Source organism: Toxotes jaculatrix, chromosome 14 (genome assembly GCF_017976425.1).
Source record: "Toxotes jaculatrix isolate fToxJac2 chromosome 14, fToxJac2.pri, whole genome shotgun sequence".
Lineage (NCBI taxonomy): Eukaryota > Metazoa > Chordata > Actinopteri > Toxotidae > Toxotes > Toxotes jaculatrix.
In genome coordinates this window covers 6,838,522-6,865,272 of record NC_054407.1, presented here as the reverse complement: position 1 = coordinate 6,865,272, position 26,751 = coordinate 6,838,522, and the positions used below count along the sequence as shown (strand labels likewise).

Below are 26,751 nucleotides of genomic sequence, written 5' to 3'. Positions count from 1 at the left end.
AAAAATTTGCCTATTTTTGCCCGAAAAAAACGCCATACTATACTATGATGTTTTTTATGACATTTTGAGGTCGAAAAAAATTTTGACTTATTTTGCCCGAAAAAAAACGCCATACTATACTATGACGTTTTTTGTGACATTTTGAGGTCGAAAAAATTTTCACTTTTTTTGGCCGATTTTGACGCCTTACTATACTATGACGTTTTTTATGACATTTTGAGGTCGAAAAAAATTTTGACTTTTTTTGGCCGAAAAAAACGCTATACTATACTATGACGTTTTTTATGACATTTTGAGGTCGAAAAAATTTTGACTTATTTTGCCCGAAAAAAACGCCATACTATACTATGACTTTTTTTATGACATTTTGAGGTCGAAAAAAAATTTGACTTTTTTTGACCGATTTTGACGCCATACTATACTATGACGTTTTTTATGACATTTTGAGGTCGAAAAAAATTTTGACTTTTTTTGGCCGAAAAAATCGCCATACTATACTATGACGTTTTTTATGACATTTTGAGGTCGAAAAAAATTTTGACTTATTTTGCCCGAAAAAAACGCCATACTATACTATGACGTTTTTTATGACATTTTGAGGTCGAAAAAAATTTTGACTTTTTTTGTCCGAAAAAATCGGCATACTATACTAGGACGTTTTTTATGACATTTTGAGGTCGAAAAAAATTTGGACTTTTTTTGGCCGAAAAAATCGCCATACTATACTATGACGTTTTTTATGACATTTTGAGGTCGAAAAAAATTTTGACTTTTTTTGGCCCATTTTGACGCCTTACTATACTATGACGTTTTTTATGACATTTTGAGGTCGAAAAAAAATTTGACTTATTTTGCCCGAAAAAAACGCCATACTATACTATGACGTTTTTTATGACATTTTGAGGTCGAAAAAAAATTTTGACTAGTTTTTGCCCGAAAAAAACGGCATACTATACTATGACGTTTTTTATGACATTTTGAGGTCGAAAACAATTTTGACTTTTTTTGGCCGAAAAAAACGCCATACTATACTATGACGTTTTTTATGACATTTTGAGGTCGAAAAAAATTTTGACTCTTTTTGGCCGAAAAAATCGCCATACTATACTATGACGTTTTTTATGACATTTTGAGGTCGAAAAAAATTTTGACTTATTTTGCCCGAAAAAAACGCCATACTATACTATGACGTTTTTTATGACATTTTGAGGTCGAAAAAAATTTTGACTTTTTTTGGCCGAAAAAATCGGCATACTATACTATGACGTTTTTTATGACATTTTGAGGTCGAAAAAAATTTTTGACTATTTTTGGCCGAAAAAATCGCCATACTATACTATGACGTTTTTTATGACATTTTGAGGTCGAAAAAAATTTTGACTTTTTTTGGCCCATTTTGATGCCTTACTATACTATGACATTTTTTATGACATTTTGAGGTCGAAAAAAAATTTGCCTATTTTTGCCCGAAAAAAACGCCATACTATACTATGACGTTTTTTATGACATTTTGAGGTCGAAAAAAGTTTTGACTTTTTTTGGCCGAAAAAAACGCCATACTATACTATGACGTTTTTTATGACATTTTGAGGTCGAAAAAACTTTTGACTTTTTTTGCCCGAAAAAATCGGCATACTATACTATGACGTTTTTTATGACATTTTGAGGTCGAAAAAAATTTTTGACTATTTTTGCCCGAAAAAAACGGCATACTATACTATGACGTTTTTTATGACATTTTGAGGTCGAAAACAATTTTGACTTTTTTTGGCCGAAAAAAACGCCATACTATACTATGACGTTTTTTATGACATTTTGAGGTCGAAAAAAATTTTGACTCTTTTTGGCCGAAAAAATCGCCATACTATACTATGACGTTTTTTATGACATTTTGAGGTCGAAAAAAATTTTGACTCTTTTTGGCCGAAAAAATCGCCATACTATACTATGACGTTTTTTATGACATTTTGAGGTCGAAAAAAATTTGGACTTATTTTGCCCGAAAAAAACGGCATACTATACTATGACGTTTTTTATGACATTTTGAGGTCGAAAAAAATTTGGACTTTTTTTGGCCGAAAAAAACGCCATACTATACTATGACGTTTTTTATGACATTTTGAGGTCGAAAAAAATTTGGACTTTTTTTGGCCGAAAAAAACGCCATACTATACTATGACGTTTTTTATGACATTTTGAGGTCGAAAAAAATTTTGACTTTTTTTGGCCGATTTTGACGCCATACTATACTATGACGTTTTTTATGACATTTTGAGGTCGAAAAAAATTTTGACTTTTTTTGGCCCATTTTGATGCCTTACTATACTATGACGTTTTTTATGACATTTTGAGGTCGAAAAAAGTTTTGACTTTTTTTGGCCGAAAAAAACGCCATACTATACTATGACGTTTTTTATGACATTTTGAGGTCGAAAAAAATTTTGACTTTTTTTGCCCGAAAAAATCGGCATACTATACTATGACGTTTTTTATGACATTTTGAGGTCGAAAAAAATTTGGAATTTTTTTGGCCGAAAAAAATCGCCATACTATACTATGACGTTTTTTATGACATTTTGAGGTCGAAAACAATTTTGACTTTTTTTGGCCGAAAAAAACGCCATACTATACTATGACGTTTTTTATGACATTTTGAGGTCGAAAAAAATTTTGACTCTTTTTGGCCGAAAAAAACGCCATACTATACTATGACGTTTTTTATGACATTTTGAGGTCGAAAAAAATTTTGACTTTTTTTGGCCGATTTTGACGCCATACTATACTATGACGTTTTTTATGACATTTTGAGGTCGAAAAAAATTTTGACTTATTTTGCCCGAAAAAAAACGCCATACTATACTATGACGTTTTTTATGACATTTTGAGGTCGAAAAAATTTTCACTTTTTTTGGCCGATTTTGACGCCTTACTATACTATGACGTTTTTTATGACATTTTGAGGTCGAAAAAAATTTTGACTTTTTTTGGCCGAAAAAAACGCTATACTATACTATGACGTTTTTTATGACATTTTGAGGTCGAAAAAATTTTGACTTATTTTGCCCGAAAAAAACGCCATACTATACTATGACTTTTTTTATGACATTTTGAGGTCGAAAAAAAATTTGACTTTTGTTGACCGATTTTGACGCCATACTATACTATGACGTTTTTTATGACATTTTGAGGTCGAAAACAATTTTGACTTTTTTTGGCCGAAAAAAACGCCATACTATACTATGACGTTTTTTATGACATTTTGAGGTCGAAAAAAATTTTGACTCTTTTTGGCCGAAAAAATCGCCATACTATACTATGACGTTTTTTATGACATTTTGAGGTCGAAAAAAATTTGGACTTATTTTGCCCGAAAAAAACGGCATACTATACTATGACGTTTTTTATGACATTTTGAGGTCGAAAAAAATTTGGACTTTTTTTGGCCGAAAAAAACGCCATACTATACTATGACGTTTTTTATGACATTTTGAGGTCGAAAAAAATTTTGACTTTTTTTGGCCGAAAAAAACGCCATACTATACTATGACGTTTTTTATGACATTTTGAGGTCGAAAAAAATTTTTGACTTTTTTTGGCCGATTTTGACGCCATACTATACTATGACGTTTTTTATGACATTTTGAGGTCGAAAAAAATTTGGACTTTTTTTGGCCGAAAAAAACGCCATACTATACTATGACGTTTTTTATGACATTTTGAGGTCGAAAAAAAATTTGCCTATTTTTGCCCGAAAAAAACGCCATACTATACTATGATGTTTTTTATGACATTTTGAGGTCGAAAAAAATTTTGACTTATTTTGCCCGAAAAAAACGCCATACTATACTATGACGTTTTTTATGACATTTTGAGGTCGAAAAAAAATTTTGACTATTTTTGCCCGAAAAAAACGGCATACTATACTATGACGTTTTTTATGACATTTTGAGGTCGAAAACAATTTGGACTTTTTTTGGCCGAAAAAAACGCCATACTATACTATGACGTTTTTTATGACATTTTGAGGTCGAAAAAAATTTGGACTTTTTTTGCCCGAAAAAAACGCCATACTATACTATGACGTTTTTTATGACATTTTGAGGTCGAAAAAAATTTTGACTTTTTTTGGCCGATTTTGACGCCATACTATACTATGACGTTTTTTATGACATTTTGAGGTCGAAAAAAATTTGGACTTATTTTGCCCGAAAAAAACGGCATACTATACTATGACGTTTTTTATGACATTTTGAGGTCGAAAAAAATTTTGACTTTTTTTGGCCGATTTTGACGCCATACTATACTATGACGTTTTTTATGACATTTTGAGGTCGAAAAAAATTTGGACTTTTTTTGGCCGAAAAAAACGCCATACTATACTATGACGTTTTTTATGACATTTTGAGGTCGAAAAAAATTTTGACTTTTTTTGGCCGATTTTGACGCCATACTATACTATGACGTTTTTTATGACATTTTGAGGTCGAAAAAAATTTGGAATTTTTTTGGCCGAAAAAATCGCCATACTATACTATGACGTTTTTTATGACATTTTGAGGTCGAAAAAAATTTTGACTTTTTTTGGCCCATTTTGATGCCTTACTATACTATGACGTTTTTTATGACATTTTGAGGTCGAAAAAAGTTTTGACTTTTTTTGGCCGAAAAAAACGCCATACTATACTATGACGTTTTTTATGACATTTTGAGGTCGAAAAAAATTTTGACTTTTTTTGCCCGAAAAAATCGGCATACTATACTATGACGTTTTTTATGACATTTTGAGGTCGAAAAAAATTTGGACTTTTTTTGGCCGAAAAAAATCGCCATACTATACTATGACGTTTTTTATGACATTTTGAGGTCGAAAACAATTTTGACTTTTTTTGGCCGAAAAAAACGCCATACTATACTATGACGTTTTTTATGACATTTTGAGGTCGAAAAAAATTTTGACTCTTTTTGGCCGAAAAAAACGCCATACTATACTATGACGTTTTTTATGACATTTTGAGGTCGAAAAAAATTTTGACTTTTTTTGGCCGATTTTGACGCCATACTATACTATGACGTTTTTTATGACATTTTGAGGTCGAAAAAAATTTTGACTTATTTTGCCCGAAAAAAAACGCCATACTATACTATGACGTTTTTTATGACATTTTGAGGTCGAAAAAATTTTCACTTTTTTTGGCCGATTTTGACGCCTTACTATACTATGACGTTTTTTATGACATTTTGAGGTCGAAAAAAATTTTGACTTTTTTTGGCCGAAAAAAACGCCATACTATACTATGACGTTTTTTATGACATTTTGAGGTCGAAAAAATTTTGACTTATTTTGCCCGAAAAAAACGCCATACTATACTATGACTTTTTTTATGACATTTTGAGGTCGAAAAAAAATTTGACTTTTTTTGGCCGATTTTGACGCCATACTATACTATGACGTTTTTTATGACATTTTGAGGTCGAAAAAAATTTTGACTTATTTTGCCCGAAAAAAAAACGCCATACTATACTATGACGTTTTTTATGACATTTTGAGGTCGAAAAAATTTTCACTTTTTTTGGCCGATTTTGACGCCTTACTATACTATGACGTTTTTTATGACATTTTGAGGTCGAAAAAAATTTTGACTTTTTTTGGCCGAAAAAAACGCCATACTATACTATGACGTTTTTTATGACATTTTGAGGTCGAAAAAATTTTGACTTATTTTGCCCGAAAAAAACGCCATACTATACTATGACTTTTTTTATGACATTTTGAGGTCGAAAAAAAATTTGACTTTTGTTGACCGATTTTGACGCCATACTATACTATGACGTTTTTTATGACATTTTGAGGTCGAAAACAATTTTGACTTTTTTTGGCCGAAAAAAACGCCATACTATACTATGACGTTTTTTATGACATTTTGAGGTCGAAAAAAATTTTGACTCTTTTTGGCCGAAAAAATCGCCATACTATACTATGACGTTTTTTATGACATTTTGAGGTCGAAAAAAATTTGGACTTATTTTGCCCGAAAAAAACGGCATACTATACTATGACGTTTTTTATGACATTTTGAGGTCGAAAAAAATTTGGACTTTTTTTGGCCGAAAAAAACGCCATACTATACTATGACGTTTTTTATGACATTTTGAGGTCGAAAAAAATTTTGACTTTTTTTGGCCGAAAAAAACGCCATACTATACTATGACGTTTTTTATGACATTTTGAGGTCGAAAAAAATTTTTGACTTTTTTTGGCCGATTTTGACGCCATACTATACTATGACGTTTTTTATGACATTTTGAGGTCGAAAAAAATTTGGACTTTTTTTGGCCGAAAAAAACGCCATACTATACTATGACGTTTTTTATGACATTTTGAGGTCGAAAAAAAATTTGCCTATTTTTGCCCGAAAAAAACGCCATACTATACTATGATGTTTTTTATGACATTTTGAGGTCGAAAAAAATTTTGACTTATTTTGCCCGAAAAAAACGCCATACTATACTATGACGTTTTTTATGACATTTTGAGGTCGAAAAAAAATTTTGACTATTTTTGCCCGAAAAAAACGGCATACTATACTATGATGTTTTTTATGACATTTTGAGGTTGAAAACAATTTGGACTTTTTTTGGCCGAAAAAAACGCCATACTATACTATGACGTTTTTTATGACATTTTGAGGTCGAAAAAAATTTGGACTTTTTTTGCCCGAAAAAAACGCCATACTATACTATGACGTTTTTTATGACATTTTGAGGTCGAAAAAAATTTTGACTTTTTTTGGCCGATTTTGACGCCATACTATACTATGACGTTTTTTATGACATTTTGAGGTCGAAAAAAATTTGGACTTTTTTTGCCCGAAAAAAACGCCATACTATACTATGACGTTTTTTATGACATTTTGAGGTCGAAAAAAATTTTGACTTTTTTTGGCCGATTTTGACGCCATACTATACTATGACGTTTTTTATGACATTTTGAGGTCGAAAAAAATTTGGACTTATTTTGCCCGAAAAAAAACGCCATACTATACTATGACGTTTTTTATGACATTTTGAGGTCGAAAAAATTTTCACTTTTTTTGGCCGATTTTGACGCCTTACTATACTATGACGTTTTTTATGACATTTTGAGGTCGAAAAAAATTTTGACTTTTTTTGGCTGAAAAAAATTTTGACTTTTTTTGGCCGAAAAAAATTGTGACTTTTTTTGCCCGAAAAAAAACGCCATACTATACTATGACGTTTATTATGACATTTTGAGGTCGAAAAAATTTTCACTTTTTTTGGCCGATTTTGACGCCTTACTATACTATGACGTTTTTTATGACATTTTGAGATCGAAAAAAATTTGGCCTTTTTTTACCCGAAAAAAACACCATACTATACTCTGACGTTTTTTATGACATTTTGAGGTCGAAAAAAAATTTGCCTATATTTGCCCGAAAAAAACGCCATACTATACTATGACGTTTTTTATGACATTTTAAGGTCGAAAAAATTTTTGACTATTTTTGGCCGAAAAAATCGCCATACTATACTATGACGTTTTTTATGACATTTTGAGGTCGAAAACAATTTTGACTGTTTTTGGCCGAAAAAAACGCCATACTATACTATGACGTTTTTTATGACATTTTGAGGTCGAAAAAAATTTTGACTCTTTTTGGCCGAAAAAATCGCCATACTATACTATGACGTTTTTTATGACATTTTGAGGTCGAAAAAAATTTTGACTTATTTTGCCCGAAAAAAACGCCATACTATACTATGACGTTTTTTATGACATTTTGAGATCGAAAAAAATTTGGACTTTTTTTGGCCGAAAAAAACGCCATACTATACTATGACGTTTTTTATGAAATTTTGAGGTCGAAAAAAATTTTGACTTTTTTTGGCCGATTTTGACGCCATACTATACTATGACGTTTTTTATGACATTTTGAGGTCGAACAAAATTTGGACTTTTTTTGGCCGAAAAAAACGCCATACTATACTATGACGTTTTTTATGACATTTTGAGGTCGAAAAAAATTTTGACTTTTTTTGCCCGAAAAAAACGCCATACTATACTATGACGTTTTTTATGACATTTTGAGGTCGAAAAAATTTTCACTTTTTTTGGCCGAAAAAAACGCCATACTATACTATGACGTTTTTTATGACATTTTGAGGTCGAAAAAAATTTTGACTTATTTTGCCCTGAAAAAACGCCATACTATACTATGACGTTTTTTATGACATTTTGAGGTCGAAAAAAATTTTGATTGTTTTTGGCTGAAAAAATCGCCATACTATACTATGACGTTTTTTATGACATTTTGAGGTAGAAAAAATTTTCACTTTTTTTGGCCGATTTTGACGCCTTACTATACTATGACGGTTTTTATGACATTTTGAGGTCGAAAAAAATTTTGACTTTTTTTGGCCGAAAAAAACGCCATACTATACTATGACGTTTTTTATGACATTTTGAGGTCGAAAAAATTTTCCCTTTTTTTGACCGATTTTGACGCCATACTATACTATGACGTTTTTTATGACATTTTGAGGTCGAAAAAATTTTCCCTTTTTTTGGCCGATTTTGACGCCTTACTATACTATGACGTTTTTTATGACATTTTGAGGTCGAAAAAATTTTTGACTTTTTTTGGCCGAAAAAAACGCCATACTATACTATGACGTTTTTTATGACATTTTGAGGTCGAAAAAAATTTTGACTTATTTTGCCCGAAAAAAACGCCATACTATACTATGACGTTTTTTATGACATTTTGAGGTCGAAAAAAATTTGGACTTATTTTGCCCGAAAAAAAACGCCATACTATACTATGACGTTTTTTATGACATTTTGAGGTCGAAAAAAATTTTGACTTATTTTGCCCGAAAAAAACGCCATACTATACTATGACGTTTTTTATGACATTTTGAGGTCGAAAAAAAATTTGACTTTTTTTGGCCGATTTTGACGCCTTACTATACTATGACGTTTTTTATGACATTTTGAGGTCGAAAAAAATTTGGACTTTTTTTGGCCGAAAAAAACGGCATACTATACTATGACGTTTTTTATGACATTTTGAGGTCGAAAACAATTTTGACTTTTTTTGGCCGAAAAAAACGACATACTATACTATGACGTTTTTTATGACATTTTGAGGTCGAAAAAAATTTTGACTTTTTTTGGCCGATTTTGACGCCATACTATACTATGACGTTTTTTATGACATTTTGAGGTCGAAAAAAATTTTGACTTATTTTGGCCGAAAAAAACGCCATACTATACTATGACGTTTTTTATGACATTTTGAGGTCGAAAAAAATTTGGACTTATTTTGCCCGAAAAAAAACGCCATACTATACTATGACGTTTTTTATGACATTTTGAGGTCGAAAAAAATTTTGACTTATTTTGCCCTGAAAAAACGCCATACTATACTATGACGTTTTTTATGACATTTTGAGGTCGAAAAAATTTTCCCTTTCTTTGGCCGAAAAAAACAGCTTACTATACAATGACGTTTTTTATGACATTTTGAGGTCGAAAAAATTTTTGACTTTTTTTGGCAGAAAAAAACGCCATACTATACTATGACGTTTTTTATGACATTTTGAGGTCGAAAAAAAATTTGACTTTTTTTGGCCGAAAAAATCGCCATACTATACTATGACGTTTTTTATGACATTTTGAGGTCGAAAACAATTTTGACTTTTTTTGGCCGAAAAAAACGCCATACTATACTATGACGTTTTTTATGACATTTTGAGGTCGAAAAAAATTTTGACTTATTTTGCCCGAAAAAAACGCCATACTATACTATGACGTTTTTTATGACATTTTGAGGTCGAAAAAAATTTTGACTTATTTTGCCCGAAAAAAACGCCATACTATACTATGACGTTTTTTATGACATTTTGAGGTCGAAAAAAAATTTGCCTATTTTTGGCCGAAAAAAACGCCATACTATACTATGACGTTTTTTATGACATTTTGAGGTCGAAAAAAATTTGGACTTTTTTTGGCCGAAAAAAACGCCATACTATACTATGACGTTTTTTATGACATTTTGAGGTCGAAAAAAATTTTGACTTATTTTGCCCGAAAAAAACGCCATACTATACTATGACGTTTTTTATGACATTTTGAGGTCGAAAAAAATTTGGACTTTTTTTGGCCGAAAAAATCGCCATACCATACTATGACGTTTTTTATGACATTTTGAGGTCGAAAAAAATTTTGACTTTTTTTGGCCCATTTTGACGCCTTACTATACTATGACGTTTTTTATGACATTTTGAGGTCGAAAAAAAATTTGACTTTTTTTGGCCGAAAAAATCGCCATACTATACTATGACGTTTTTTATGACATTTTGAGGTCGAAAACAATTTTGACTTTTTTTGGCCGAAAAAAACGCCATACTATACTATGACGTTTTTTATGACATTTTGAGGTCGAAAAAAATTTTGACTTATTTTGCCCGAAAAAAACGCCATACTATACTATGACGTTTTTTATGACATTTTGAGGTCGAAAAAAATTTTGACTTATTTTGCCCGAAAAAAACGCCATACTATACTATGACGTTTTTTATGACATTTTGAGGTCGAAAAAAATTTTGACTTATTTTGCCCGAAAAAAACGCCATACTATACTATGACGTTTTTTATGACATTTTGAGGTCGAAAAAAATTTTGACTTATTTTGCCCGAAAAAAACGCCATACTATACTATGACGTTTTTTATGACATTTTGAGGTCGAAAAAAAATTTGCCTATTTTTGGCCGAAAAAAACGCCATACTATACTATGACGTTTTTTATGACATTTTGAGGTCGAAAAAAATTTTGACTTTTTTTGGCCGAAAAAAACGCCATACTATACTATGACGTTTTTTATGACATTTTGAGGTCGAAAAAAATTTTGACTTATTTTGCCCGAAAAAAACGCCATACTATACTATGACGTTTTTTATGACATTTTGAGGTCGAAAAAAATTTGGACTTTTTTTGGCCGAAAAAATCGCCATACCATACTATGACGTTTTTTATGACATTTTGAGGTCGAAAAAAATTTTGACTTTTTTTGGCCCATTTTGACGCCTTACTATACTATGACGTTTTTTATGACATTTTGAGGTCGAAAAAAAATTTGCCTATTTTTGCCCGAAAAAAACGCCATACTATACTATGACGTTTTTTATGACATTTTGAGGTCGAAAAAAGTTTTGACTTTTTTTGGCCGAAAAAAACGCCATACTATACTATGACGTTTTTTATGACATTTTGAGGTCGAAAAAATTTTCCCTTTTTTTGCCCGAAAAAATCGCCATACTATACTATGACGTTTTTTATGACATTTTGAGGTCGAAAAAAATTTGGACTTTTTTTGGCCGAAAAAATCGCCATACTATACTATGACGTTTTTTATGACATTTTGAGGTCGAAAAAAAATTTGACTTTTTTTGGCCGAAAAAATCGCCATACTATACTATGACGTTTTTTATGACATTTTGAGGTCGAAAACAATTTGGACTTTTTTTGGCCGAAAAAATCGCCATACTATACTATGACGTTTTTTATGACATTTTGAGGTCGAAAACAATTTTGACTTTTTTTGCCCGAAAAAAACGCCATACTATACTATGACGTTTTTTATGACATTTTGAGGTCGAAAAAAATTTTGACTTATTTTGCCCGAAAAAAACGCCATACTATACTATGACGTTTTTTATGACATTTTGAGGTCGAAAAAAATTTGGACTTTTTTTGGCCGAAAAAATCGCCATACCATACTATGACGTTTTTTATGACATTTTGAGGTCGAAAAAAATTTTGACTTTTTTTGGCCCATTTTGACGCCTTACTATACTATGACGTTTTTTATGACATTTTGAGGTCGAAAAAAAATTTGCCTATTTTTGCCCGAAAAAAACGCCATACTATACTATGACGTTTTTTATGACATTTTGAGGTCGAAAAAAGTTTTGACTTTTTTTGGCCGAAAAAAACGCCATACTATACTATGACGTTTTTTATGACATTTTGAGGTCGAAAAAATTTTCCCTTTTTTTGCCCGAAAAAATCGCCATACTATACTATGACGTTTTTTATGACATTTTGAGGTCGAAAAAAATTTGGACTTTTTTTGGCCGAAAAAATCGCCATACTATACTATGACGTTTTTTATGACATTTTGAGGTCGAAAAAAAATTTGACTTTTTTTGGCCGAAAAAATCGCCATACTATACTATGACGTTTTTTATGACATTTTGAGGTCGAAAACAATTTTGACTTTTTTTGGCCGAAAAAAACGCCATACTATACTATGACGTTTTTTATGACATTTTGAGGTCGAAAAAAATTTTGACTTATCTTGCCCGAAAAAAACGCCATACTATACTATGACGTTTTTTATGACATTTTGAGGTCGAAAAAAATTTTGACTTATTTTGCCCGAAAAAAACGCCATACTATACTATGACGTTTTTTATGACATTTTGAGGTCGAAAAAAATTTTGACTTATTTTGCCCGAAAAAAACGCCATACTATACTATGACGTTTTTTATGACATTTTGAGGTCGAAAAAAATTTTGACTGTTTTTGCCCGAAAAAAACGCCATACTATACTATGACGTTTTTTATGACATTTTGAGGTCGAAAAAAATTTGGACTTATTTTGCCCGAAAAAAAACGCCATACTATACTATGACGTTTTTTATGACATTTTGAGGTCGAAAAAAATTTGGACTTTTTTTGGCCGAAAAAATCGCCATACTATACTATGACGTTTTTTATGACATTTTGAGGTCGAAAAAAAATTTGACTTTTTTTGGCCGAAAAAATCGCCATACTATACTATGACGTTTTTTATGACATTTTGAGGTCGAAAACAATTTTGACTTTTTTTGGCCGAAAAAAACGCCATACTATACTATGACGTTTTTTATGACATTTTGAGGTCGAAAAAAATTTTGACTTATTTTGCCCGAAAAAAACGCCATACTATACTATGACGTTTTTTATGACATTTTGAGGTCGAAAAAAATTTTGACTTATTTTGCCCGAAAAAAACGCCATACTATACTATGACGTTTTTTATGACATTTTGAGGTCGAAAAAAATTTTGACTTATTTTGCCCGAAAAAAACGCCATACTATACTATGACGTTTTTTATGACATTTTGAGGTCGAAAAAAATTTTGACTCTTTTTGGCCGATTTTGACGCCATACTATACTATGACGTTTTTTATGACATTTTGAGGTCGAAAAAAAATTTGACTTTTTTTGACCGATTTTGACGCCTTACTATACTATAACGTTTTTTATGACATTTTGAGGTCGAAAAAAATTTTGACTTTTTTTGGCCGAAAAAAACGCCATACTATACTATGACGTTTTTTATGACATTTTGAGGTCGAAAAAAATTTTGACTTATTTTGGCCGAAAAAAACGCCATACTATACTATGACGTTTTTTATGACATTTTGAGGTCGAAAAAAAATTTGACTTTTTTTGGCCGATTTTGACGCCTTACTATACTATAACGTTTTTTATGACATTTTGAGGTCGAACAAAATTTTGACTTTTTTTGGCCGAAAAAAACGCCATACTATACTATGACGTTTTTTATGACATTTTGAGGTCGAAAAAAATTTTGACTTTTTTTGGCCGAAAAAAACGCCATACTATACTATGACGTTTTTTATGACATTTTGAGGTCGAAAAAAAATTTGACTTTTTTTGGCAGAAAAAAACGCCATACTATACTATGACGTTTTTTATGACATTTTGAGGTCGAAAACAATTTTGACTTTTTTTGGCCGAAAAAAACGCCATACTATACTATGACGTTTTTTATGACATTTTGAGGTCGAAAAAAATTTTGACTTTTTTTGGCCGAAAAAATCGCCATACTATACTATGACGTTTTTTATGACATTTTGAGGTCGAAAAAATTTTCACTTTTTTTGGCCGATTTTGACGCCTTACTATACTATGACGTTTTTTATGACATTTTGAGGTCGAAAAAAATTTTGACTTATTTTGCCCGAAAAAAACGCCATACTATACTATGACGTTTTTTATGACATTTTGAGGTCGAAAAAAAATTTGACTTTTTTTGGCCGATTTTGACGCCTTACTATACTATAACGTTTTTTATGACATTTTGAGGTCGAAAACAATTTTGACTGTTTTTGGCCGAAAAAAACGCCATACTATGCTATGACGTTTTTTATGACATTTTGAGGTCGAAAAAAATTTTGACTGTTTTTGGCCGAAAAAAACGCCATACTATGCTATGACGTTTTTTATGACATTTTGAGGTCGAAAAAAATTTTGACTGTTTTTGGCCGAAAAAATCGCCATACTATACTATGACGTTTTTTATGACATTTTGAGGTCGAAAAAAAATTTGCCTATTTTTGCCCGAAAAAAACGGCATACTATACTATGACGTTTTTTATGACATTTTGAGGTCGAAAACAATTTTGACTTTTTTTGGCCGAAAAAAACGGCATACTATACTATGACGTTTTTTATGACATTTTGAGGTCGAAAAAAATTTTGACTCTTTTTGGCCGAAAAAATCGCCATACTATACTATGACGTTTTTTATGACATTTTGAGGTCGAAAAAAATTTTGACTTATTTTTCCCGAAAAAAACGTCATACTATACTATGACGTTTTTTATGACATTTTGAGGTCGAAAAAAATTTTGACTGTTTTTGGCCGAAAAAAACGCCATATTATACTATGACGTTTTCTATGACATTTTGAGGTCGAAAAAAATTTTGACTTTTTTTGCCCGAAAAAAACGCCATACTATACTATGACCTTTTTTATGAAATTTTGAGGTCGAAAAAATTTTCACTTTTTTTGGCCGATTTTGACGCCTTACTATACTATGACGTTTTTTATGACATTTTGAGGTCGAAAAAATTTTTGACTTTTTTTGGCCGAAAAAAACGCCATACTATACTATGACGTTTTTTATGACATTTTGAGGTCGAAAACAAATTGGACTATTTTTTGCCCGAAAAAAACGCCATACTATACTATGACGTTTTTTATGACATTTTGAGGTCGAAAAAAAATGTGACTTTTTTTGCCCGAAAAAAACGCCATACTATACTATGACGTTTTTTATGACATTTTGAGGTCGAAAAAATTTTGACTCTTTTTGGCCGAAAAAAACGCCATACTATACTATGACGTTTTTTATGACATTTTGAGGTCGAAAAAAATTTTGACTTTTTTTGGCAGAAAAAAACGCCATATGACGTTTTTTATGACATTTTGAGGTCGAAAAAAATTTTGACTGTTTTTGGCCGAAAAAATCGCCATACTATACTATGACGTTTTTTATGACATTTTGAGGTCGAAAAAAATTTTGACTGTTTTTGCCCGAAAAAAACGCCATACTATACTATGACGTTTTTTATGACATTTTGAGGTAGAAAAAATTTTCACTTTTTTTGGCCGATTTTGACGCTTTACTATACTATGACGTTTTTTATGACATTTTGAGGTCGAAAAAAATTTGGACTTTTTTTGGCCGAAAAAAACGCCATACTATACTATGACGTTTTTTATGACATTTTGAGGTCGAAAAAATTTTTTGACTTTTTTTGCCCGAAAAAAACGCCATACTATACTATGACGTTTTTTATGACATTTTGAGGTCGAAAAAATTTTCACTTTTTTTGGCCGATTTTGACGCCATACTATACTATGACGTTTTTTATGACATTTTGAGGTCGAAAAAATTTTCACTTTTTTTGGCCGATTTTGACGCCATACTATACTATGACGTTTTTTATGACATTTTGAGGTCGAAAAAAATTTTGACTTATTTTGCCCTGAAAAAACGCCATACTATACTATGACGTTTTTTATGACATTTTGAGGTCGAAAAAAATTTTGATTGTTTTTGGCTGAAAAAATCGCCATACTATACTATGACGTTTTTTATGACATTTTGAGGTAGAAAAAATTTTCACTTTTTTTGGCCGATTTTGACGCCATACTATACTATGACGTTTTTTATGACATTTTGAGGTCGAAAAAAATTTTGACTTTTTTTGGCCGAAAAAAACGCCATACTATACAATGACGTTTTTTATGACATTTTGAGGTCGAAAAAAAATTTGACTTTTTTTGGCAGAAAAAAACGCCATACTATACTATGACGTTTTTTATGACATTTTGAGGTCGAAAACAATTTTGACTTTTTTTGGCCGAAAAAAACGCCATACTATACTATGACGTTTTTTATGACATTTTGAGGTCGAAAAAAATTTTGACTTTTTTTGGCCGAAAAAATCGCCATACTATACTATGACGTTTTTTATGACATTTTGAGGTCGAAAAAATTTTCACTTTTTTTGGCCGATTTTGACGCCTTACTATACTATGACGTTTTTTATGACATTTTGAGGTCGAAAAAAATTTGGACTTTTTTTGGCCGAAAAAAACGCCATACTATACTATGACGTTTTTTATGACATTTTGAGGTCGAAAAAAATTTTGACTTATTTTGCCCGAAAAAAACGCCATACTATACTATGACGTTTTTTATGACATTTTGAGGTCGAAAAAAAATTTGACTTTTTTTGGCCGATTTTGACGCCTTACTATACTATAACGTTTTTTATGACATTTTGAGGTCGAAAACAATTTTGACTGTTTTTGGCCGAAAAAAACGCCATACTATACTATGACGTTTTTTATGACATTTTGAGGTCGAAAAAAATTTTGACTGTTTTTGGCCGAAAAAATCGCCATACTATACTATGACGTTTTTTATGACATTTTGAGGTCGAAAAAAAATTTGCCTATTTTTGCCCGAAAAAAACGGCATACTATACTATGACGTTTTTTATGACATTTTGAGGTCGAAAACAATTTTGACTTTTTTTGGCCGAAAAAAACGGCATACTATACTATGACGTTTTTTATGACATTTTGAGGTCGAAAAAAATTTGGACTTTTTTTGGCCGAAAAAAACGCCATACTATACTATGACGTTTTTTATGACATTTTGAGGTCGAAAAAAATTTTGACTTATTTTGCCCAAAAAAAACGCCATACTATACTATGACGTTTTTTATGACATTTTGAGTTCGAAAAAAAATGTGACTTTTTTTGCCCGAAAAAAACGCCATACTATACTATGACGTTTTTTATGACATTTTGAGGTCGAAAAAAATTTTGACTTTTTTTGGCAGAAAAAAACGCCATATGACGTTTTTATGACATTTTGAGGTCGAAAAAATTTTCACTTTTTTTGGCCGATTTTGACGCCTTACTATACTATGACGTTTTTTATGACATTTTGAGGTCGAAAAAAATTTTGACTATTTTTGGCCGAAAAAATCGCCATACTATACTATGACGTTTTTTATGACATTTTGAGGTCGAAAAAAATTTTGACTTTTTTTGGCCGAAAAAAACGCCATACTATACTATGACGTTTTTTATGACATTTTGAGGTCGAAAAAATGTTGACTTTTTTTGGCCGATTTTGACGCCTTACTATACTATGACGTTTTTTATGACATTTTGAGGTCGAAAAAAATTTTGACTGTTTTTGCCCGAAAAAAACGCCATACTATACTATGACGTTTTTTATGACATTTTGAGGTAGAAAAAATTTTCACTTTTTTTGGCCGATTTTGACGCTTTACTATACTATGACGTTTTTTATGACATTTTGAGGTCGAAAAAAATTTGGACTTTTTTTGGCCGAAAAAAACGCCATACTATACTATGACGTTTTTTATGACATTTTGAGGTCGAAAAAAATTTTGACTTATTTTGCCCGAAAAAAACGCCATACTATACTATGACGTTTTTTATGACATTTTGAGTTCGAAAAAAAATGTGACTTTTTTTGCCCGAAAAAAACGCCATACTATACTATGACGTTTTTTATGATATTTTGAGGTCGAAAAAAATTTGGACTTTTTTTGGCCGAAAAAAACGCCATACTATACTATGACGTTTTTTATGACATTTTGAGTTCGAAAAAAAAATTTGACTTTTTTTGCCCGAAAAAAACGCCATACTATACTATGACGTTTTTTATGACATTTTGAGGTCGAAAAAAATTTGGACTTTTTTTGGCCGAAAAAATCGCCATACTATACTATGACGTTTTTTATGACATTTTGAGGTCGAAAAAAATTTTGACTGTTTTTGCCCGAAAAAAACGCCATACTATACTATGACGTTTTTTATGACATTTTGAGGTCGAAAAAATTTTCACTTTTTTTGGCCGATTTTGACGCTTTACTATACTATGACGTTTTTTATGACATTTTGAGGTCGAAAAAATTTTTGACTTTTTTTGGCCGAAAAAAACGCCATACTATACTATGACGTTTTTTATGACATTTTGAGGTCGAAAAAAATTTTGACTATTTTTGGCCGAAAAAATCGCCATACTATACTATGACGTTTTTTATGACATTTTGAGGCCAAAAAAAAGTATGATTTTTTTTGGCCGATTTTGACGCCTTACTATACTATGACCATTTTTATGACATTTTGAGGCCTAAAAAAAGTATGACTTTTTTTGGCCCATTTTGACCCCTTACTATACTTTGACCATTTTTATTACATATATATGACATATATGTAGGTATTACTGCTATAGATTCAGAGCATGGATTTATGACCTATAATCTATAATTTGCATGTAGAAAATTCACCAGAGCTCGGTTGTGCTCCAGCATCAAAAACACAGTACATATTAAAATATAAGTTCAGAAAAACTCAACTACACCAAAACTAGAATTGTTTAAATGAGTTTTAATAACACCTGTAAACATCAACAAGCCACAGCCATTGTAAAGTTGTTTTTAATCACTAAAACATTCTCAACCTCCATCCACAAACTCTAAGCACAAATACTAAGGTGATTTACAAATAAAATACTGTCCATCAAACCAAATTACATGTTTTATCTGCACATATAACCCTTACAATGCAGATCAACATTTGTACTGCCAAAATAAACCCCATCTAACCAAAAACCAACACACTATACAAATTATACAAAGCTTTAACTATTACCAAATCATCCACATGGCAAAAATGTCTACCTAAACTCACCTTGCTGTTTTATTCACACTTTGGCAGAATTCCCAAAACAAAAGGGGATGTGGCCACAGACATCATTCATCAATCATAAGAACTGAACCAAACAAGTAGTCCCACTCAACTAAAGTCCCACCTCCCTACATTTAAACATGAAATGTGTATGGTTAAAATACAAATTACACAATGCTTGGAAAAACAATGTCTAACTTTTAACAACAGGCACCATTAACCTGCTTCATCAACATCTCTCAAACTGAACACTGACTGTGTGAGTTATCCTTTGACAAACTTCATGATACTTTTTCTTGACGTGCAACTTTCTTGTAACCACATTACACATGTAGTCACATAAACACAACTCACTCAAAGTACAAATGTCCATTAAATTTAACTTTTTCATATATATATCCACAAATACCAGGATATGTTTAACCAAGGACATCCTGGTATTCTTAACGTGTGGCTGAAAATCACACCATTGAAATGTCTACACAAACTCTAAACAACACTAAAGTAATTTACAAATAACACACTGTCCATTAAACCAAATTACATGTTTGCTCTGCACAGATAATCAGGATGACCTTCACACTCTCAACTCATGTATATGCTCATATGATGATACACTCATAGTGCCCGCTGCTGGGAGGGGGCCATGTCTTTTCTGTTGGGGAGAAGAGCAGGAGAGAGGAGAGGAGAGGAAAGAGGAGAGAACATAGAAGGCTGCGCTGGCTGTGACTCCCGCGGCTCGCAAGGGGTGCGAGGGCCTGCCCATCACTGCTTGCAGCTTTAATTTTGGGATTGTTTTTACCTTTTTTGTAATTACAGTGAGAAGTGACCCTGGTTTGCGTTTACACTAAACCTAAGATTAGCCTAGCTTAGCTCAATTGAAAATTACATTTTAATTGACATATTTATAAAGCTGCTGATTTCAGTCTTAACAAAGTGAATGAGATTACATCAAATGTCAGATCAAACACTGCCACAGCAGCAGAGGCAGGAATTATTTAGAATGATCTAATTCTAAATACTATATTTAGAATTTGCATTCATTTAAATAATGAGGCTTACGATATTCTATATTTTAGTTGTTGTTAATAAATCCCATGAAAGCACTGTCTCGTAATAATTTCCAACCTCCCCCCAACTCTTTTCAGTTAATACACATCGGCGTACTCAGAGGTTGCTACTGATCCCGTAGACATCCAGTAACTGCACTGAACTCAGTTCTGATCTCATCACTCTACATAACACCAAACCACATGCTAAGACATAAAAAATGGTATCTCTTAGTTTGACACACTGTAGGAAATATAGTGTAATTCCCCAACTCTTTCACCAATTGGCAAGGAAAGCTTGTGGTATTGGATCGTGCGAAAAAAAATGAACAAAGACTGGATCTAAATATAACACTGTGTATGAAGGCATGTTCTCTGGGGCAAACCATTAGTCCTCGAACTCTAACCATGCACATTTTCTTGACTTTCTTTCTCCTCTCTCCTCCTCCTCCCTTTCCTTCCCTCTTCTTTCTGCCTCTCTTCTGGCTCTGTCTGTGCTGCATATTTCTTTATGAACATTTTGCGTCATGTGATTCCTGGGACAGTTTCTCTCGTCTACAATTAACGGCTCTCTCTCTTGCTCTCGCTCTCTCTTTCTCTTTCTCATGCCAGCTATGCTGGCGTCTTTGTCACAGAAAAGAATGCTCTTAAACTGAGTTTCATGTCTTTTAAAACAAAACAGATGGTTTTCCTGCAGCCAAGCGAAAAAAACAAAATGCTGTGGCAATGAACTTTTGGAAGATTCACATGTTGTTGCTGAAAGATAGCAGCGCACACAAATGTGTGGGTGTGGATGTGGGTTCTGTGACTGAGGGATTCTGGTTTGCAGTCAAAGGAGTCATGGTTTTCCAAAGAGTCACCATTTTTTTATTCCAGTGAAAATAAAAAGTCTCTTCCAGGAGTCTGTGTCATCTTGAAGTCCGACCAGATAAACTTTTGTCCGGCCAGTTTTTTAAACTGATAAACATACACATCTATCAGCGAGATGAATCACTCGGTCTCTCTGTCTTCCTTGCTCATATTCATTCTCTCTTTCCATTCAGGGACCTCCTGGGCCTCCTGGACCACCAGGAACTGATGTGAGTATAATAAAAAATTGAATCAGTCCATTTAATCCAACCCTTTGTCTTTATTTTAGCCACAGGACAGGATGGCTAAGCACCACAGACTTAATTCCCCCTTCAGGCTGCACTGGTTTTGAACCTAAAACTGATACTGTATGTTCAGTCCAAAGCCACACATCCAATTTCCTGAACACAAAACACAGAAACCCATAGCCATTCATCGACCAGTCTTCTAAGTAAAACATTACCATTGTCATGTTTTCTTTTTCTTTTGGAGCAGCTTGAAACAGTCTAGGACCTGGTTATATGTTGTGTTTGAAGGTTACGTAATGTGATTTAACAGCACATTGCTGTATTGTAACGTGGACTCCACCTCTCTCTTCAGGAATGTGAAATTCTGGATATCATCATGAAGCTCTGCTGTAAGTTATACTCTTACACCTAAACACACACACACAGAAAGGAAGCCACATCTACTCTACGTTAAACACTTTGCCTTCTTCAACTCGGCGCCTGATTAGCCAAACATGTAATCGAAATCCAAAGAATGTGAGGGTTACACAGGGTGTGTTGTGTTACATCTTTTTCTGCACAGTCAATTAACTTTGATTTGTGTTCCCCCCCCATCCTTTTCTAATCACTTGGCAGCCTGTTGTGGTAAGTTTTTACCCAATCTAAAATACAGTCATTATCACAATTAGTGTCTATACTCCATGGCCAGTGTGGTCCCTTGTGATTGTGTTTATGTGGTTTTTCTGTGTCTCCAGAGTGTAAATGTGCACCTCTGGACCTGGCATTCATTGTGGACAGCTCAGAGAGTATAGGTGCTACAAACTTTGCCCTTGCCAAAGACTTTATCATCACGGTCATAGACAGACTGGTCAAAGACCAGCAAGTCAAGGTAATGTCCTCTGAATTTATCCTGGGTCTTCAAATTTGACTACACTCTATTTCATATTCATCCATCTTTGCCTAAACTCTGTAGGATAACCCATGTTTGACCTTTGTGGACTGTGTTGTTTATTCAAAATGATGCCAACAGTGTTGCAAAAACTATTTTTCAGAGATGTTAGGAGCTGCTTGCTTGAGAACAGACCTCAAAATAGAAAGTGTGAATGAAAGATACTGTCTTTGGTTTTGGAACTTGCTTTTATGTCTCTCCAATGACTCTCCTCTTCCAGTTTGGATATAATTAGTCAGGATGGGTGGGACGCAGAAATGTTGACTGAAGAAAACACATGCTCGTAGACATAACACACACAAGCCAAAACACACGGTCACCATGCAATGTTTTTCTTTCCAGTTTGCAGCTAATGAGTCCAGGGTGAGTGTAGTCCAGTACAGTGGAGCAAAAGCCCAAGAAGCTGTCAGAATGGGCCCCGACTTTACTAGCCTCACCGAATTCAAACAGTGAGTTCAAATATCTGCAATCACAACCCCATCTGCCTGAATGCTTTTTTTAAGGCTGCAGGCAAGCCTACTGCACCTGTTGGATTGCTTTATTAAATGTCATGTTTCTTAAAAAGCCGTTGATTTTTTATGTCATCAAATTTCTATGTGTCTGTGCGCAGGGCAGTGAGAAACTTGCGCTGGCTGGCTGAGGCCACATTCACAGGCGAGGCCCTTGAATTTGCTCTGAACAAGGAAATCACTCTAATGAGGCAAGAAAACCGTGTCGTTCTCGTTCTCACCGACGGCCGCTCTGATATTTCCAGGGACAAGGTTCCCCTCGACATACTCTGTGATAAAGGCATCCGGGTGAGTGCAATACACCTAGATAGACAGTGTAAGTGTACATACCATACTCTTTAACTGATGTACTGAGGTAGCAGCTAACTTAAGAGCCTCCTTCCTCATCTCCAGGTGGGTGGTTTAGGAGTGAAGGACTACTCAGGCCGTCAGCCCAACCAGGAACAGATTGGGAATGTGGTGTGTAAAAGTGACCCCAAACCAGGCTTTTCCTTCGTCCTGGAGAACTTTGCTGAGCTGCTGGATGACACTTTCCTGCAGAACCTCACATCCAAAATCTGTCAAGGTAGACACGTAACACATAACTGCACACAAACACACGTCCTTGGTCATTTCCATCAACTGAATATTTTGTGCCATTTCGACATAAACTGACTAAACGCCTGCTGTTCTCTCATCCAGATAAGAAATGCCCAGACTACAAATGTCCCAGTAAGTCTGTTTTTCTGTCACAAGTGAACTGAAAATGTATAAATGCTATTTTGGCTGTGTTGCACCTTGCTATCTCTCTCATCTGTTATCTACAGAACCACTGAAAACAGCTAATGATCTGATGTACTGTGCCTGTTTGTGTATTGCAGTCATTTTCAATGAAGGTGCTGATATTTTGATGATGATGGACAGCTCAGCCAGTGTGGGCCAGAAGAACTTTGAGACAAGCAAGACCTTTGTCCGCCGCGTTGCAGAGCATTTCCTGGCAGCAAAGATGAACGGGGGTGCTACTGTCAGAGTGGGTGTGGGCCAGTACAGCCGAAGTGCCCGCATGGAACAGGCGCCGACTACCAATTTGACCCTCCTGTCAAGTCAAATTGAAGAGGTGACCTTCCAAAATGACGGCACCAACGTGGTAGAAGCCATGGAATTTGCAGTGCGGAGTTTACGCGGCCGTGGCGACGCATCGGGTGGCCTCAAGAAGCTGGTGCTGTTCTCTGATGGCAGGTCTCAGGCTGTCACCCAGCCCGTGCTGGAGAAGCGTGTTCGTGAGGTGGCGGACTCCAGGGTGGAGCTCTTTGTCATCGCTGTTGGCAACCAGGTCAGTGAGGCCAACCTACGCACGCTGGTGAGCAGGGGGCGGCCGGACGACATCACCTACGCCCAGCGCCACCTGATCCGTGTCGCAGACTACCCTTCTCTGCTCCGTGGGGTCTTCTCCCAGACCGTCGCCCGCAGGGTGTCCATGCGCTAAATTCAGGGCCGAAAACAAAAGGACCAACACGCTTTAGATTCTTAGTCCCAATATAAATATTCAGTCTCACTCATTTACCATACACTGTGTTCGAGTACTTTTTTTAAGAAAAAAGAAAGAAATGTCACAAAATGACAAATGATTGTGTGGCAGACAAATGGAAACATCTTCATGAAACGTCCATGGGATTTTTTTTACCCTGAGTTGAGCCTCCAAGGAAGATCATCTCAGGCTGTGTACAAATTCCATTGTCTTTGCTTGTATCATTAGCCCATAACCCAGGTGATGGTACCATTTTAGAGTTTTAGAGGTTGAGATGTTGTTGTGGCAATAAACAATTGGAAGGAGTTGTTGGGAGGTAAAGTTTAGGGTGAAAATCTTCCAATTCAAAATGGGTCACTTCAGTCCTGGAGAGCCATCGGAAGCGGCCACTTCTAAATTTTCTAGTTTTCACTAGCATTGGGCTGATTTCTTCTCAGGTATTTTGCATCCCTGTATCACTATCTGCTTTGACTTATATTTGACAAATATCTAGTTTGAGTTGAAAATGGCTCATTGAGGCCACACTCTTGTCTCTCCAGGACTGGATCTCCTGCCATTTGAAGGACTGTGTTTAGGGTCTAATGTGGAGATATTTTTGTAGTTCTTACCACTCTTTCAAGTGGTGCCGGATGTGCAGTGTCACAATTTTACATATTAAGAACACGTGAACCAACCAGAGCTGTGAACTGAAAAATTACAGATACAAACTCTTTGGCAAGTTTCTGCTGTACCTAAATGACTGTCAACCTGGAAGGTTGGCTCATGATTGGCCAGTCAACTTTATTTTAAGTTTTGCCCTTATAAAGCTTATGGAAAAATTAATTGGAAAAGTCATAACACATGAAAATGTACACCCGACATCACTTGAAAGCTCTATTAGGTCACCACACCGACAGAGGAAACAGGATGTGACATCAAGCAGACTCAAACAAAACCCATCAGCACTTCAACCTGGTACTAATGAGGACACAACAGCTGGTCTCAACATGTGTGTCAGTCCGAGTGTGTGCATGTGTGTGTATGTGTGAGCACCTCTACGTGTACATGCATATGTGTGTAGTGGTGAGGTGATTTTTTACGTGTAGCCTTGGGTGATTGTTCCATAAACAGTTGTGCAGGGGTCAGCAGTTCAAATGACAGAATGACAGAAACCTGTTCTTTATTGTCTGTGCAGCACTGAGGCCTCTGTGTGTCACACACACACACACACACACACACACACACACACACACACACACACACACACACACACACACACACACACACACACACACACACACACCTTTGTACTTCATCAGTGAGGTAGGAAAACATCTGTTATGGTTGAAGGCTGGTAAAATAACCTAATGGGACTCATGCTGTGAGACCCACACACACCTCCACATACACATAAAACACACACACACACTCACCTTTTAGATACGCTAAACTGTAAATTCCAGACCTTCAATTTTGTTGCTATCAGTGGCCCAGAGTCGCTGTCGTGTTGTTATTATCTGTGGTGCTATTAGTCTCAGTGTATCAGCCTCTACCCATGTTGTTAAAGAAGATACTTTTTCCTAAGGATACACAACCTTAGTAGTGTTGTAAGAGCTCCTTCAATAAAGGTTGCTACACCAAACTGTCTCAATTCACTTTTGTCTACACTCAAACACATAAACACACACAGACTCAAAATCAGTACTTCATAAACCAGTTTTTAAAGTTGCATTTTCAGGTGTACATGCATAGATATACCTGAAAGATACACCTCAAAGATCCTCCTTTGACTTAAATTGTCAACAAAATCTGAACACTGGATGTTTAACCATGATTCTTACCTATAAGGAAAATGATTTCATTTGAGTGACATGGCTCTAGTGATTGAAACCCCCTCAAACTTTGGCAATTCCCTGACATTTCATCTAGCAGCATCAGTCCAGTCAGTATTTTAATTATATTATAATATGTAAAATAATACTTTGGTTTATGACAACCAAAGTATAGTGCTGATTAGCCCGTTAGCATGCTTACATGCTAAGCTATGATGGGGAGCACGGAAAACATCAATGTAACTGCTGAGCAGTGATTTTGCACTAGGTTCATAGCCATGCAATATAGCTATGCTGCTTTTCATGTAACTGAGTGGATAAAAATTGTTTTGGGTGGGTTGTGATACTTTTGGCTAGTTTTGTACCATTTGAATGGTTTCTATACACCAACAAAAATTTAGGCTACATTCTAATAAATCAGCCGCCTTCTCATATGTGAGTGGTATTATTGAGATTGACAGGACACTGAGCATGAAACATGTTTTCCTATTCCACTTGTAATTCTATCTCCATGATAAAAGGCTTACAAAAGCTTACGTCTGTTAAATAAAGTGTTAAATAAAACTTTAAAATAGCTGGTCCACCACCAAATATCTCCACAACAACTGGATGTATTGCCATGAAATTTTGTACATTTCAGGTAGCTTCACTTTGAGTTAGTCCTACATGCTTGTCAGCAAGTATCAGCCTGCTGAGGTGCCCTTGAGCAACACACTCAACCTTTA

At 34.1% G+C, this 26,751-nt stretch overlaps 1 protein-coding gene across 1 annotated transcript in view; it reads left to right on the top strand.

Annotated features, from left to right (window-relative positions):
- Positions 1–25,490, top strand: part of col6a1 (collagen, type VI, alpha 1) — a 46,313-nt gene extending 20,823 nt beyond the window's left edge. Inside the window, exons 27-35 of the mRNA XM_041054916.1 lie at positions 21,218–21,253; positions 21,624–21,660; positions 21,887–21,895; positions 22,006–22,139; positions 22,542–22,648; positions 22,810–22,996; positions 23,102–23,273; positions 23,390–23,419; positions 23,569–25,490. Of these exons, the coding sequence (XP_040910850.1) occupies positions 21,218–21,253; positions 21,624–21,660; positions 21,887–21,895; positions 22,006–22,139; positions 22,542–22,648; positions 22,810–22,996; positions 23,102–23,273; positions 23,390–23,419; positions 23,569–24,173 (1,317 nt within the window). The 3' untranslated portion in view covers positions 24,174–25,490. The remainder of the gene's footprint in view (positions 1–21,217; positions 21,254–21,623; positions 21,661–21,886; positions 21,896–22,005; positions 22,140–22,541; positions 22,649–22,809; positions 22,997–23,101; positions 23,274–23,389; positions 23,420–23,568) is intronic.
- The last annotated feature ends 1,261 nt before the right edge of the window (positions 25,491–26,751 follow it).